We start from the raw sequence: 14801 nt of genomic DNA on the forward strand, positions 1-14801 counted from the left end.
GGTTGTTGCTACTGTGCAGTAGTGTCTTGTGTAAATGTACCTGTGTATAGGAGCTGAGCTAAATCCCATGCAAGTCCATAGGAACCTTTCGACTGGCAAAGACAGTTGAATTTGCCCCAAGATGCACTGGTCAGTTTTATAAATTGCCATACATTAGAACCCATAAAAGATGATCACACAAAAAAAATTAAAATGAATTAAGTGATTTTATAACTTTGATGATTTTGAACAAACTTTATTGAGAGGGATTAACATGAACCAAATAGTGAGTCATTTTGTTATAGGTACATGCATAGTCTTATGGCGTGATTCAGCATTTTAGATCACATTTACTGTACACAGCTTATAAAAGAGTCCATCATAAGCAACTGGCCATTAAATCTGCCTGCTTCTGGTTTATAAGACTGACACTTGGTACTTGGAAAACTGTATAAATAAACTTTAAAAAACAAGACTAACAAAAAGGCTAAAACACACTGGAACTCCCACTGTCATCTCTGGGTTCCAGAAATACAACTACTAAAAAACTCAGAAAACTTGATACATTAATATATGTCTCTACCCATTCTAGAATGACACTAAAACAACTAACTTCATGAACATTTAGACCACACTTTGTTGTCTTATATTCTTATACTCATGCTGTCATATATGTATAGAGTGGCAGTTCCTAACACATGCCCAAGGCGTGTGCAATGAGATATAAATTTGTGTTTATTGATCATTGTAATCATCAGTTATATAATTAACAGTATTAAAAACCATATAGAGTTGAAAGTCTTTATCAGTTAAAATTCTTTAGAAAAGAAAAGGCAGTATTTATTGTTAGAAACAAAGAAACACTTCAAGACAAAATGTCATCAGCTTTGTCCTGGTGGTAAGACATCTAGCAGCACCATAAATAATTTAAAATGTACTTCTAATTGTTGATAGGCATGTGTTAAAGATGTGATGGATAACTATTTGAGTAAGAAATATATTTATAATACCTGACAAGAGTTCTCTACCTTGTGTATTTCTAGGCTATTTTCCACTTGGAGAAAATGGGAGTGAGGAAACTTGTACACACTTAATTTTATCCTGAGCTTGAAAGCAAACTAATTTCATATGTCCTTGGTGTACACTTCACCCAGGTCCCTTGCCCTGGCAGCGTAGAATGACCATCTAACTACGTCTTAAGATCACAGCTCATAGAACAAGGTATTCTGGGTGAGTATAAACAAGGCACAGTCCTTTAAAGACATATTACCTGGAAATCAGAGATTGATGTTAAAGAATGCAGTTCCCCAAACCATCTGCTCCAGTAGAAACTATGATTTATTTGAAAAGTCATCCAGTACATCAACTAATTTAGAATGCTTAAGAGAGAGATGTGATATTGGAACGTCCACCAGGGGGTGCGATAATTTTTTGAGCAGTACGTCTTGCAATGTGATCATCTGCTTGAGACCCTAGAAGACAAGGAACAAAAACTGAAGTGAAAGTCACACTGATTTAAAATAGATTAATTATGAACTGCCTGTGTTCATAGCATGATATATGATACATGGGCCATACAGGTGTAGACCATCCTGAATGCAAAAAAAAAATTAAAAATTAAGCCTTTGTACCCTTCCCCTTCCTAATGAAAAAGAACAGCTGATATAGTTGTTTTAAGTCTTCATCTTGGGAAACATCTTGCAATCTTTTATGGAAGTGTATATATACTGTGCATTTGCACAGATTTAACCATCTCCAAGCCACTGTTTGAAGCACATTTGTTGAGCTTGAAATGGTTGTAGCCATTTCCTTGGCTACAAACCTAGCTTTGATTTTTCTTTATAGTAATATGTTAATATTGGTCTGTCTTTCTAACCTTACAACTATCTTTATTAAAACAAGCTAATGCACAAGAATACCTGAACACTGGCTTCCAATCGTAGTAGAGAATATGACCTCTGCGCTTACTAATTCTTTTTTCTAATAACTATGATGTCTTCTCTTTTTCCCCATCCTTTTTCATCTTCCTTTGTACTTTGTCCATTTAGTATTACTTGACTTAATTTTCCAGGCTATATTTGCTGTCTGGGTTTATTCCTACATATACAACTGGCGGTGGACACAACTCAGGTTGAAATCCTAGCTCCACTGAAGTTCATGGGATCAACGTGTTTTACTGTATTTTAACAGTTAGTTTTTCAGCATCTGGAAGGATTTCATATGATTTTTTGTATGTAAGAACCTAAGGCAGTGAAAACCAAATTGTGCTCATCAAGAAAAACTGACAGAAGTAGCAAGGTGCTCATTATATAAAGTCAGTCATTAATGGAATTTATCTTTTACATTAGCATATATTATACTAGTGGAATTTATCCCTGAATTTTTATTTACTGGCTGACATAATATATGCTTTGACTACCATGCAGTAAACCCCAATATCTCTTTAGAGAACCATTTGTTTCAAAAGCACTCTCTCTGGGCGCAAGCTGCCTCCTTGGACTGCATCGTGACCCAGAACAGACAACCACTGCTTTCTCACTGCATCCATGCCTGTTGTACACATCTCTCCCTGCAAAAGTCCCTATACTTGCTCAGTGAACTTACCAGACAAGCTGAATCCTGACTGGTGCAGATTACGAACAGGAGGAGCTGGTATTTTGCCTGAGCAGGGAGCTATCCTTGAAGCAGGAGTGGGGGCCACAGCTTTAGCAGTGACTATGACATCATGAACTGGCCCATCATAAAGCCCCCTGGGGACACCGTGAATTTCAGCAAGCTGTAATGTAATGAGGTAAACAGAAGATCAACCCCTGAACTGGTTTCAAACAAAACAATGAAAAACTTGAAGCTGAAATCGGTTCCCTGACTAATTTTTGTTCTTTTCGTTACATGCACCCTAATTAATTACAGCAAGACTGTACATGAGCACTGGGTTATCTGCAGTGAATTGCAGAAGATGGAGCATTGCTTACAAACACTTACATTTGCTTTGTCTGGTAAATTATTTTACAAGAAGTTACATGGATTTGCAACCAGATCTGTGCCCCCCACCACACACACACACAAAAGCTAGCAAATCTGCTGCCAGACCTATCAATCTTGTCAGTGTCCCATTGAAAGGTCCCTTTCCTTCACTTCATGTTAAACTGTGACAGTATGGTGCATTGGCTTCCAAAATAATACACAAGAAGTAAATAGTGAATGTCTGCTGACAATATGACATTGTCAATAAGACATGACAATAAGACATCCTCATTGTCAATTGTCAATAATAATCAATATTCTTTTTAAATTTTTTATTAGACAAATTAGAAATTAGAAAAAATTGTCAATTGTCAATAAGACATGACAATAAGACATTCTCAGCCTGACAAAGGGTTTTTAAATCTGAAAGCTTGCTAAAAAAATGTTTCCAACTATTTAAGTTGGTCTAATAAAAGATATCTGATTCACCTAAATAACCCTGTCTGCTGACAATAACCCTTTCACAAATGGGGCTATTCTCATTTAACCTCAGGCCTATCTGCATTGCTTTGGCCTGAGCTGTATAAAATTGGTTTAAGGGTAAATGAGGATCAGGTGTATCTTTAGAAATCTGCTATTGATTGGTACTTGCATGTCTGTTGGGAAGACCTCAATTCATGTTGAACTTCCTGCCCTACACACAGAGCAAGACATGGCCTATTCCCAGAAGACTGTGCTATCTAACTGATTCTTCACATCAGTATTCCTCAGCTTTCAGCACCAAGATCAATATTTTCATCACCAGGGGCTAAGACAGGCAAGTCTTCCTGAGAAAAAACATTACTTAGCTGCACATTCCCAAGAGAAAGGCAAGGACTAAACAGTGACTTAAGAGTCAGAAATCATTTCCTACTCCCTCTGACTTTTATTAGACCAGTTGGTTGTAGCCATGTTGGTCTAAGGACATAGGCAGACAAGGTTCTTTGGGTGAATCTGATATCTTTTATTAGACCAGTTGGTTGAATAAAATGCAAAAAAACCCAGTTGGTCTAATAAAGGATATCAGATTCACCCAAAGAACCTTGTCTGTCTATGTCCTTAGACCAACATGGCTACAACCTACACCCCTGTTACTTCCTCCTTTACATTGGTTCTGCTGAGCTGGCCAGTGCTTTCTGAGGACACAGCTAAGGCTTCCTATTGCCCTGCCTACCCACCCCAAACTATTTGTGTTAGAGAGAATGGGAGAGTTCACTCTTCCTGCCATATTATTACCCACAAACCATGTATCTTAATAAGGAGGTATGAGGGCCTGCCTTGTCCAAAGCAGTGGAAGCCAGCTCACAAAGGAGAAGTATCCCTTAGTATTTTTATATTCAATAGAATTAAAGAGAATGACTATTTGTTGAAAAAACTGATTCGCAAAGGAGTCACTATGTTATTACAAAGAAGGCAAAATGATATCAGTTGTCCACATTGGGTGCGCCCACATGAGTGGGAACCTAAGTTTCCCCAGGGACAAACAGTGGCACAATATGTGCTGCTGCTGCTTGTCTCCAGGTAACGCCCATGCACGCATGCTCTGGCATGTGGCACGTTGCCCCAGGTGGGGTAGGGGAGGCTAGGGCCTGCACCTTACCTGGGGCACTGGGGGCCTCCCAGGGATTGCAATCATGGTGATTTTGCAGCAGGGAACCTGGTCGGCAGCCGGAGTGTGGCTCTGGCTGGCCAGGCTCTGGTTTTGGGCAGTGCACACTGCTGCCACATCCGCTGCCCTGCTTTTTTAGCTGTGGGGTTTTTTTGACACCAGGATCTCCGCGTGTCAAAAATCACCCCCACGCTGCAAATTAACATCGCAGGGAATGCGTGCACGTGCGGCACATGCTGTGTGTTGTGCTGCAGATGTGTCTGCAACACCGCAAACCATACATTGCTGCTCGTCTGGACACACCCATTATGGTTTATTGTGATCTGGTTTTGGTAGGTCAGAAGCTCTGATGTAACACATCAACAGAACCTGACTTGGCATGATGATAACATCCTACTGCATCAGGTGCTGCTTTAAACCATCCCTCATTTTCATTGTTAAAAAAAGAGCAAAGCCAGTATAGAGAAATAGTTACGTTACAAATATTCCATCTTATTAATAGCAGCTGGTGGCCTTTTTTCATTGCAAACTACACAGTGAGCCAGTCGTTTTATAACTACAAAAAGTCAGAATCAAAGGCTTGGAAGGTAGAAGAAGTTTAGGTTTGATAGGAAAGAAACCAGTATAGCTACAACTGCTAATGAACAACTGTTTCCATTTTGAAATAGCATTTCTGTTTTCCTGCTAACCTCTCATGCCACTTGATATTAACTTCTTCACGCATGCTAAAGGACTCTGTAAAGAAGATATCCAAAGCAATATTCTTCAACATCATTCCGGATCCTATTTTCCATCCAAGGTTCCTGCTAGACAAGAGACCAAGAGTGGAATGCAGACAACCAGACTAACTGCCCGAAGTATCAAATGGGACTGCCCAAATGCATTAACTTCACAAGCAAGCAATCAGTGAGGGTCAGATCTGACACCCAATTATTATTTAGCTAGAAGTCTAGAAACCTCCAGCTCCATATATGTAAAAGTTTATATTTAGCAAAGCTTCTTCCTTCAATAATGAAAAATGACACAATGTTTCTACTTCAAAAAAGATGATAGATGCAGTTTGATTGGGAGCAAACAGCCTGAGGCACTTGGTCCTAACAAATGGGATGAACCAGACTTAACACTGTTTTTTTCTGCATTCTAGGAAGAGTGCATTTTTTCCTTACACTTTGCAGATAGAATAATATATCTGAGCAGTCATTAGTGTCATGGATCACGGATACCAGATTAGTTCTGAATTAATCAGAAGTGGTGGTTTTAAAAGCTGAGACTAACTCTCACACTTACTTACTAGCCCCCAGTTGCTGTGGATTTATTGCAGAAATGGCTCCACCGACAAACAAGAAGTTATTGTAAGTCACGAATGATATTGTCATTATTGCTGATATATGTTGATATATTTGCAGACAATGGAGTGGTTAGTAGGTCTTATTTGCTATTCATTAAACAATAAAAGCATCCACAAAACATATGGAAGAATAAAGAAATGTTCACCTGTTAAGGTCTGATGTACAGCTATTGGAAAATACTATTGCAAAACCAGTTTTAGTGGTCTTAAACCAATGAATCATTCTACCTATTTTTGAGCACCAATAACTAGATATAAATAGAAACAAATTGTAGCAGTAATGTATAGCAGCTCTCAGAACTACATTCAATATAAAAATATAACAGCAACATTTGTAATAAAGATCTGATGGGATATGATGGTACTCCACAGCCAGAGGATGTTTTCTCTCAGCACCAGTCCCCCAACCCTTCCTCTTCTCTTCCCTCCCCTCCCCTCTCCCACCCCCTCCTCCACACTCCCCCCTCCTTTCCTATCTTTTGTATTCAAATCACTATCTCCATTTTATGTACTGCTCTGTGCATGCCCATTCACAGGATCTAATGAAGTGAATTCCAGCTCATTAAAGCTTACACTAAACATATCTTTAATTTAGTCTAAGGTGCAAATCTATCCTGGCTTCTGCTTAACTTCAGACTAACAGAGCTAGCTAGCTACATCTCATATCCTTGCCAGACTAGGCCAACATGTGGAGAACAGCAGAAGAAGAGGGAATAGATGTGCTGTACTTAAGCTAACTGCCATAATATAAAAAGCTCCTGTGCTAACTAGAAAAGATATCAGAACCATGGCAACAATGAAACTATATGTGATGAAGACCAACAATGAAATTCATACTGAGATATTTATTAGCCTAGATTTGCATGGGTGGATCTGGAGCAGTGAAATACCCTTTGACACTAAACTCATCCATGGGAACTACATAAATTTTGATCCTCTAATCAATGATATCAATTTTCCTCCAGAGACAGCCCCCATATTATTAATAGAAATAATTACGAGGTTCTTCAAAGAAAATGATATAGTTTTCCTACAAAAATGAACAAAACCCCTTTTCCCAGTTGTTCCAAGCTATTAGGTAACAGGAGAAAAATATCTTAAACATCTCTGAAATCAAGCAGGGGTAATGGCTGTCAAGTTTTTTCCTGATCTTTCGGTCAGAAGCTGCAATCAATTTCAGGGCATGTATGTGTGCGTGTTTGCATCTATGGGTATAATTGTTGAGTTTTTATAAGTATGGGGACATATCTGTGAAGTGAGCAGCAATGACAGAAAAAAACAGACTTAGGAGAGGATCTAGGACCTGCTTATTCAGCCAGAATGTGAGGCGATGCATTCAGAGTAATAAGGCCAGGCCACTAACTCGCATTTGGCTCCTAGGAATCCCTGCAATGAACAGCTTTAGTGCTGCTCTATCTGACCCTTGCATAATTCTCCTGTAGAAGGAAATCACTGAATGGCATAGAGTTTCCAAATCAGCTGCTGTTCTCCAGTTCCTTCCAATCCCCTGCCAAGGGCTACAACTCAGGGATAGGAAGCATCCATCCACACCGGTAATCTAGGGCATACACAAGCAATTTAAAAAACAGGTTAAATTCTGAGAAGTGCTGAGAACGTTAAGGTCAACTGCAAACCCTGCTGGCACTGACCTTTTCTACCATTCATTTTAGACTAAACATCCCTGGATGAGCATGTGTTTGCTATAATTATAGAGTATATAATGCTTGCCCAGAACATGGCCTAATGACTGGTATGTACAGAGGCAAAGGCAATTGCTGGGAAAGGCTGAAAAGAATTGTGGGATTAGGCCTTAAATTTACTACAGTGTGAGCTATATTCTAGGTCTGGCTTCCTACAGTAGCTGTTTGAATTGAAAAGGTATCGAGACTCATTCAGCCCAGAATATCTGTAAGAAAAAAGATCTACAGTTATATAAGGTGAATGCTATCATCTCACCGTGGTAACAGTTCAGATATTTCAAAGGAAGTATACTGTTTAAACTCTATATTATGAAAATGTTTTACTTTTTAAATGTAATGTAGAAGGGCCATGTAATTAAATCCATTACACATCTCATGTCTTTTTATAGCACAGTGGTTTACCCTTGAGTCTCCTTGAAGATGAGCCAATCATTCAGAGAGATGCAGCACACCTTATCAACCAGTATTAAATATCTATGCACGTATTCATTAAACTATAATATGCTTTTCTTTTACCTTAGATGCATGTGAATTAGTAATTAGTGTCATGCAAATAATATGGCTTTTGGACAGTGATATTATTGATTAATGTGTCTAGCAATGCACCAGGTCTGTTGTTTGGTAGTTCTACCTCTTTTCAAAGCCTCCAAGTAGTAGATCATCTTGATTTTTTGCTTGGTTCCTCCTTTTCTACTGCACCAGGAAGTCAGGGGACTCTAACATGATAGTATTTGCAATTTAAGAATGGAAATAAAGTGGATCAGAGACACAGGACTGTTTTGATACAAAGAAAATTCTCCTTACCCTGTTTCTTGCCTTTATTCTTTTATAAACAAAATCAGGGAAAGTCTTTCTAGGAATGAAGCGACCGGACCCTTGAGTGACAAAGAGATTTGCATCTTCCAACACGATTTTTCCTTGACTTACAACCACAGTAGGAGCACCATGGCACTCTGTTCCTTCAAAGATATTATACTCCACATTCTGGCAAAACCAAATCAGGACACTCAATTAGTTTAGGGTTTATTCCAAAAAACCCCCAAGAGCCCAGATGCTCCCCAATTATATATACACATGGATTTTTGTGTTGTGTTTATTATGTACAATCAATCATTTCTTACTCAACTTTTAAGAATCAATCATTTCTTACTTAACTTTTAAGGTTGAGATTGAAATAATATAACCCTCTATTAATTTGCTGATCTTAAAACAAACTGGAAGGAAGAAACTAGGTTTAGAAAACATTTAACAACACCCCAAAGTGCACCCTATATTTCTCAAGTAAATCTGACCCATTTTAGGGATGAATAAGTATCCCAAATATTGAGTAGTCCCCTGCTTAAATAAGCTTCTGGGTTTATAGTAACTATTGAAATGTTTTCTAGGAAAGTGCAAACCCTTTAACCAAAATGCTAAAGAAAAAACAATTAAAGTTCGGGGAAAATCTGAATATTCTTTAAAACTTCCAAATTTAATTTTCATTAAAAATACCAAATTTTTCACATTTCAAAAATACTATTTGAAATATACCAAAAGATTTACTGAAAATCAAAGTGAAAATCTTTCAGCATTTTTACTCAGTTTCAAATGAAATCAGAACATTTCAACCATAGTGCACATTTGATGCAAAAATATTCATTTTTGCAGGAAAAGACAATCTCTTCTCAGAAGTCTTACATCCATTTAACAAAAGCCCATCTATCTACCAAAAGTGATAAAATGATCTAATGTCAACTAGCTCAACACTTTAAACTTAACAATGCTACCTCTGAGCTTAACAGTAACTTTTCTAATCTTGTTCTAATGATCTGGGTTTCTAAGTTTTTGTGCATAAATTCATTCTGGAATACCTAAGACCTATGACACCCTAGAGAAGGCATAATTTGAGTGACTCTGAGAAAGGGATGATAAGCTTGACTGTAGCCAGTGCAAGAAGGAGGACTTGTATGTTACTGTAAAAGTAGAAGTATTTCATTTGTAGAGGTAGAGGTGAGATGGGTTTCCCAAGTTGCTGATACTCACTTCTAAATTTTGAACTAAAGTTTCATTTGGTAAAATGAGAATTTACCTTAGTTAAGATTAGGTCAAAATATTCTAAGGAACTCATGATTTATTCCAGTATGAATGCCCTTTGCATGTAGCATAGCTACAGGGTCTTATTATTTCGTCCTAATTTTTCCATTTGAAATATTACAGCGCTTGCATTTTTCCAACCCATAGTGAGTACATCACTCTGCCTAATAATTTGCACAATAGAACCAAATCCCACCTTAGAACTAGAGCTTTATTACACCTCAATTAACATGCTAGCACATTAAAACTCCATATGCCCTGCAGGAAGGAAAGGATGAATTTATTTAGGAGTTTAACCAGAACTCAAGGTTATTCAATATTTTACCCAAATGATTCCTTAAGTTTGGTAAATGGTTTAATTTGATTAAGGTTTCACAAACTTGTGCTGGCAGCAAAATTAACAAAAAAGAGAAATTAAAACAGCAAGAGTTTTTACCAGATTGTGGGTTTTCGCTGAAATAATTTTTGTAGCTTTGGGATTCCATATAACTAGGTCAGCATCAGAGCCTACAGCAATTCGTCCCTTCCTGGGATAAAAATTAAAGATTTTAGCTGCATTTGTACTGGTCACAGCTACAAAATCATTCTCATCCATCTTCCCTGAAACCTGGAAATCAAAACAAAAGGGGAATTTGAGAAGGGCAAGTAGTGACTTAGCATTTTCTAGATAAACTTACTGGTACTCATCTTTATCCCTTAACAGACGGAGAAGATCACAGCAGCTGCACACACATAAAACTTCCTGCTGTACTAGTTATTAAAAAATATTAGAACATCTTACAGCTGAAAATAAACTGCTGTTCCCAATTAACAGCCATTGTGAAAGTGGCGTTGTGGGGAACAAGGTACGTACACACTGGATGCTTCTGGGGTAGCAAAAAAAACCCATGCCAGGCCACCCACTCCTGCATGGGCCATTTCCAGAACTGAGGCAGTGAAGAGACAGCCAAAAGCTAGTGACAGCCATGGCACTCACAGCAACAGATACTGCATCTTACATCACTGAATAATAAGCCTCCTTGGAGAAGAGGAGACTATGAAGACGTCTATCACTACTCTGATGTCTCTTTATCATTTATTTGGCAACGCTCTCATCTCTAGGACTCACTTCCTTCACCAATGCTGGATTCACATTCAGAATTTTTTTAACTTAATACTAAATTAAATCCATCTTCAGGTAACTCCATGCCTGAAGTAGCAAAATGGAACATTTACGGAGCTGGATCTTTTTGTGTGCTACTGATCTTCAAATTCACACTGCTAGGAGGATACAAGAAAAGGGACTCAAAAAGCACAACCGCACACCTCAAATGAAGGGTGAAGTATAAGACCCCACAGTGAGATGCAGGGTTCGAGGTTTATGTGAAAAACAGTATTTTTAGTAAGGTAAACATAATCAGTAATAGGGTAAACAATTAGCAAATTTTAAAATAATAACTGCCTCAACAAACTATACAAGATTTATTGCGTGCTTGATCCCATCAAAGTCATACCTAATTTCAAAGGTACTGAAATGTTTCAGCAATTATAAATGAAGACAATTCTGCAAGGCTTGCTTGGTATCATTGCAAGGTCTGAAAGGAGACATCATTTCTCGCATTTAAAAGAATCTCCTGGATAGATTTTCTTTTCTGATTACAGCTCCAATTGAGATGGGATGCTCTTCAAATAAGTTGTTCTATCAGGACAGCTGCACTCAGATGTCACAATTTCTCTCATTGACAAGGTTATGTTAAGTAACAGTCCTGATAATATCCCTGTAAAGTGTGACTAACAATGTAAGACAACATACTTTTCTCACTTCAGCTAAAGGGAACTGTTATTATCTAACCCCAGTGAGCTGACCAAGAACAAGCTGCGCACACTTTCACAGATGAATCAGCCAATGTTTCAGGTATTTTGTTACCTACCACACACTTTTCCCAAATTATTGACATTCTTTCTTCAATGCCATTTGTTCCTTCTGGAATAAGGATAAAATTATCCTTCCCTACTGCCTTTTGTGCAGTGGTAAATGTGCAGTGAGCACTGCCCGCAACCTGTAGATCCCCGCTGCATTAAAACAAACCAAAATGCAATTAATGCAAAAAATCACTGGCTCAGAACTGGCATAATAATTCTGATTATTTATCTATGCAGTTGCTAACTCTTCAAATATAACACACTCCTGTATAAGAAGGCAACATGCAATATAAACATTTCACAGGTCCTGTGCCCAGCCCAATGCATAGGAGTACATTTCATCCATAAGGTAAAATTTCAAAGGTATCTACGTGATATACACTTCTAAATCCAGCTGAAAGTCATTGGGAGATAAAGAGAAAGTTTGTAAAGGTGCATAGGCACTTAACTCCCACTGATTCAATGGAAACTACATGCCTAAATACCTTTAAAAGTATTGCTCTCGACTCTTAGGTGCTTTTGAAAATTTCACTTTGAATGCTTAAGTCAGTCTTACAGCCTTCAAGACTTCATTTTGGCCTTGAGATCCCTTCAGGAAGGACACTGATGGACCCTTTGTTGGAAAGAGGCTTGGACTCCCCCACAGTATGACAGGGGCTGCTGCCCCTAATAAGGGCCCTGCCCCCTCCCTCTGCAGCAGTGGGGAGGGGACACGGCCAGTCAGGGCCCCTGGGGGGGTGGGAGGGGGTTATTCCTCCTCGCTCCAGGCCTGTGGCAGAGGGGACAGCTGGAGACCTATTCCAGGCAGGGAGCAAGTGCCCTGGCCATGGTGGGCAGACCCAGTTGCCAGTGGGTTACAGGGGAAACTAACTCTCCTCCCTGCCCCCTTCTGCCTCAAGGACCCTGGTGCCCCCCTGTTGCAGCAGTGAGGGGGGAGTGCCGGGCAGACCTGGCTCAGGTCGCTGCCAGTGGCACAGGGAGGGGGGAATTTAACCCCACTCTGGCCAGACCTCCGCCCCTGCCTGTCCCTGCTTGGGCTGGGGAGCAGAGGGGTGAGGCCAGCCTGGCTGGGCTGAAGCAGAGACCCCACCTAGCCCAAGAGCATGCTGGGATGCTGGGGGTGTCTGGTTTATCTTAAACCAGCAAAACATTTGGGACAGACAATGCATAAACCGGTTTGAGCCAAATCAGTTAAATCTGATACTATATTCAACCAGGTTCATTTCAAACTGGTTTCAGCCACTTTCAAACTGGTTTATGTGCACTGAATGTCTGCTCTGTTACAGGTTTGAATCAGTTTCTGATCATTTAAACTGGTTTATGTGTAATGTCTGTCCCTGGCCCATAGGTATTCTTGGACTTGATTTAGCCCAGGATAAAACCAGTTTCCATGTACCAGAACCTGTTACAGCTCAAAGAACCAGAGCTATGATGAAGGAATGGGATGGGTTTTTTATGAAGCCCAGGAAGACTTGTAATGTTAAATGTTAATGCTGCATTTACATTGAATTATAATCAGCTTGTATTTTCTGTTTGTGCGGGGCTACAGTTCTGCTTGCCATGAGTGAGCCTGATTTTGGTTCTGTGCTCAATGGTGGCTTAACTTTTCACAGGGTTGGGAGCAGGTAGGTGGAGAAGCAGGCAGTCTGTGCTCTCCCCTGTGACTGAACTCAGTGACTGTTAACCCTGCTCTCCTTGCCCCCTGAAGTGGGCAGTGGGTGAGGCAGACCAGGGAATTGTGGGATATCAAGGGTCTAAGTGACCACCCCAGTGCGATGGTGCACTTTACAAATGTTATAGATAGCATTACAAGTGCGACAAAATGTAGCACTACAGCAAGCTACTGCTTCATCCTGGAACATTTCTGTACCACCTGTCCCCTCAACTTCTATATCACTACAGGGGCATATATAGTGCTACAATGTAACATATGACCATAGCTGAGATCTCAAAATCTGCTGTATGTGAAATTCTAGCTCCAGTGAAACCAGTGGCCAAGCTTTCACTAATATAAATAACACCAGGATTTCACCCTGGATGGTAGGGAGAAGACATGATCATAAGATAACTAGCTATTTTTATGCGTTTACTTTTTTCCTAAATTTGAAAACTGTAAAAGCATCAGTGTTTGCTTTGCTTTGTGTGTGCAGTGTCTCACACAATCTTACACTGCCATATCATGAAATGACTGCGTGAAACACTGCACTGCGCTTTGTTGCCTAAGATAGCATACTGACACAACTCTGTGACATCTGACCCTCAAGGCTTATAACATTGCACAGATTTGATATTTCATAGAACTGCCAATCAGGCAACAGATTCACAGATGTTTCATAGATTTTTCTAAAATCCTCAGTAATAAAACCCTTCTTCTTAAATTGCCAGTAAATCTTTTCTTCCAATTTTAATATCATATTAGTACAGGGAACACTGTAGCTAGAGAGAGAGTTCTAACCCATTCTCATCCCTCCTTGGTTATATCACATCTGGTGCTTTGGAATCCTTCACAATATAATGTGATAAACATATATTAAAAGACACGGCTTGGCTCCAACAGTTTACTGTCCAAACACACAAGATAGATAAAGTCCAGAAGGGGAAAGAGGGGACAAGCAAAGAGAAGTGAATGACTTGTCCAGTGTCATACAGCAAATCAGTGGCCAAACTGCAGTTAAAACCAGGTCTGACTCTAAAACCAGTATTCTACCCTGTAGGTCATGGTCCTCACATTACCCAACAATTTCAGTGTACTCAGTTCTATTGACTCTTTCAATTTTAGTGAGAATGTAAACACTGCACGATCCTTCAGTCCTTTCCAACTTACCAGGATAACAGTGAAGAGAGATACTCAGGTGTAGTAGGGTCAGGACTGATTGGAGGAGACATGACAAAGGCTGCAGCTTTGGCCCAGTTCTTACTCCAGTAGTGTGACCCATCAGTGCCAAGGCTGGCTGTAATGGGCTCTCCATACACAACTGTGCCTAGAGAATAACAACACTAGAGAATAGTCTGATAACCTGAGTGTGCTCCCAGTGAAGAGCTCTCTTTTCTCACAGTACAAAGCCTGAGATTAGCAATAAAGGATGGTTTGATCCAGTTTCTATTACTTTACTGAAATTCAGCCAACTCGTCTGCTTGTATGGGTAAACTGCCAATCAGACAAGAGTCTAGGCCATTTCCTAAAGCT

General features: G+C 39.5%; 1 protein-coding gene across 1 annotated transcript in view; it reads right to left on the minus strand.

The window, feature by feature from the left end:
* Positions 1-201: 201 nt before the first annotated feature.
* The window catches only part of DPYSL4 (dihydropyrimidinase like 4), a 30476-nt gene continuing 15876 nt past the window's right edge, over positions 202-14801 (minus strand). The window contains exons 9-14 of the mRNA XM_090058774.1: positions 14439-14595; positions 11623-11764; positions 10149-10319; positions 8444-8623; positions 2584-2755; positions 202-1451 (exon numbers count right to left, since the gene is read on the minus strand). Of these exons, the coding sequence (XP_089914900.1) occupies positions 1360-1451; positions 2584-2755; positions 8444-8623; positions 10149-10319; positions 11623-11764; positions 14439-14595 (914 nt within the window). The 3' untranslated portion in view covers positions 202-1359. The remainder of the gene's footprint in view (positions 1452-2583; positions 2756-8443; positions 8624-10148; positions 10320-11622; positions 11765-14438; positions 14596-14801) is intronic.

This window comes from Crocodylus siamensis, chromosome 7 (assembly GCF_052110815.1).
Source record: "Crocodylus siamensis isolate JL-2025a chromosome 7, ASM5211081v1, whole genome shotgun sequence".
Classification (NCBI taxonomy): Eukaryota; Metazoa; Chordata; order Crocodylia; family Crocodylidae; genus Crocodylus; species Crocodylus siamensis.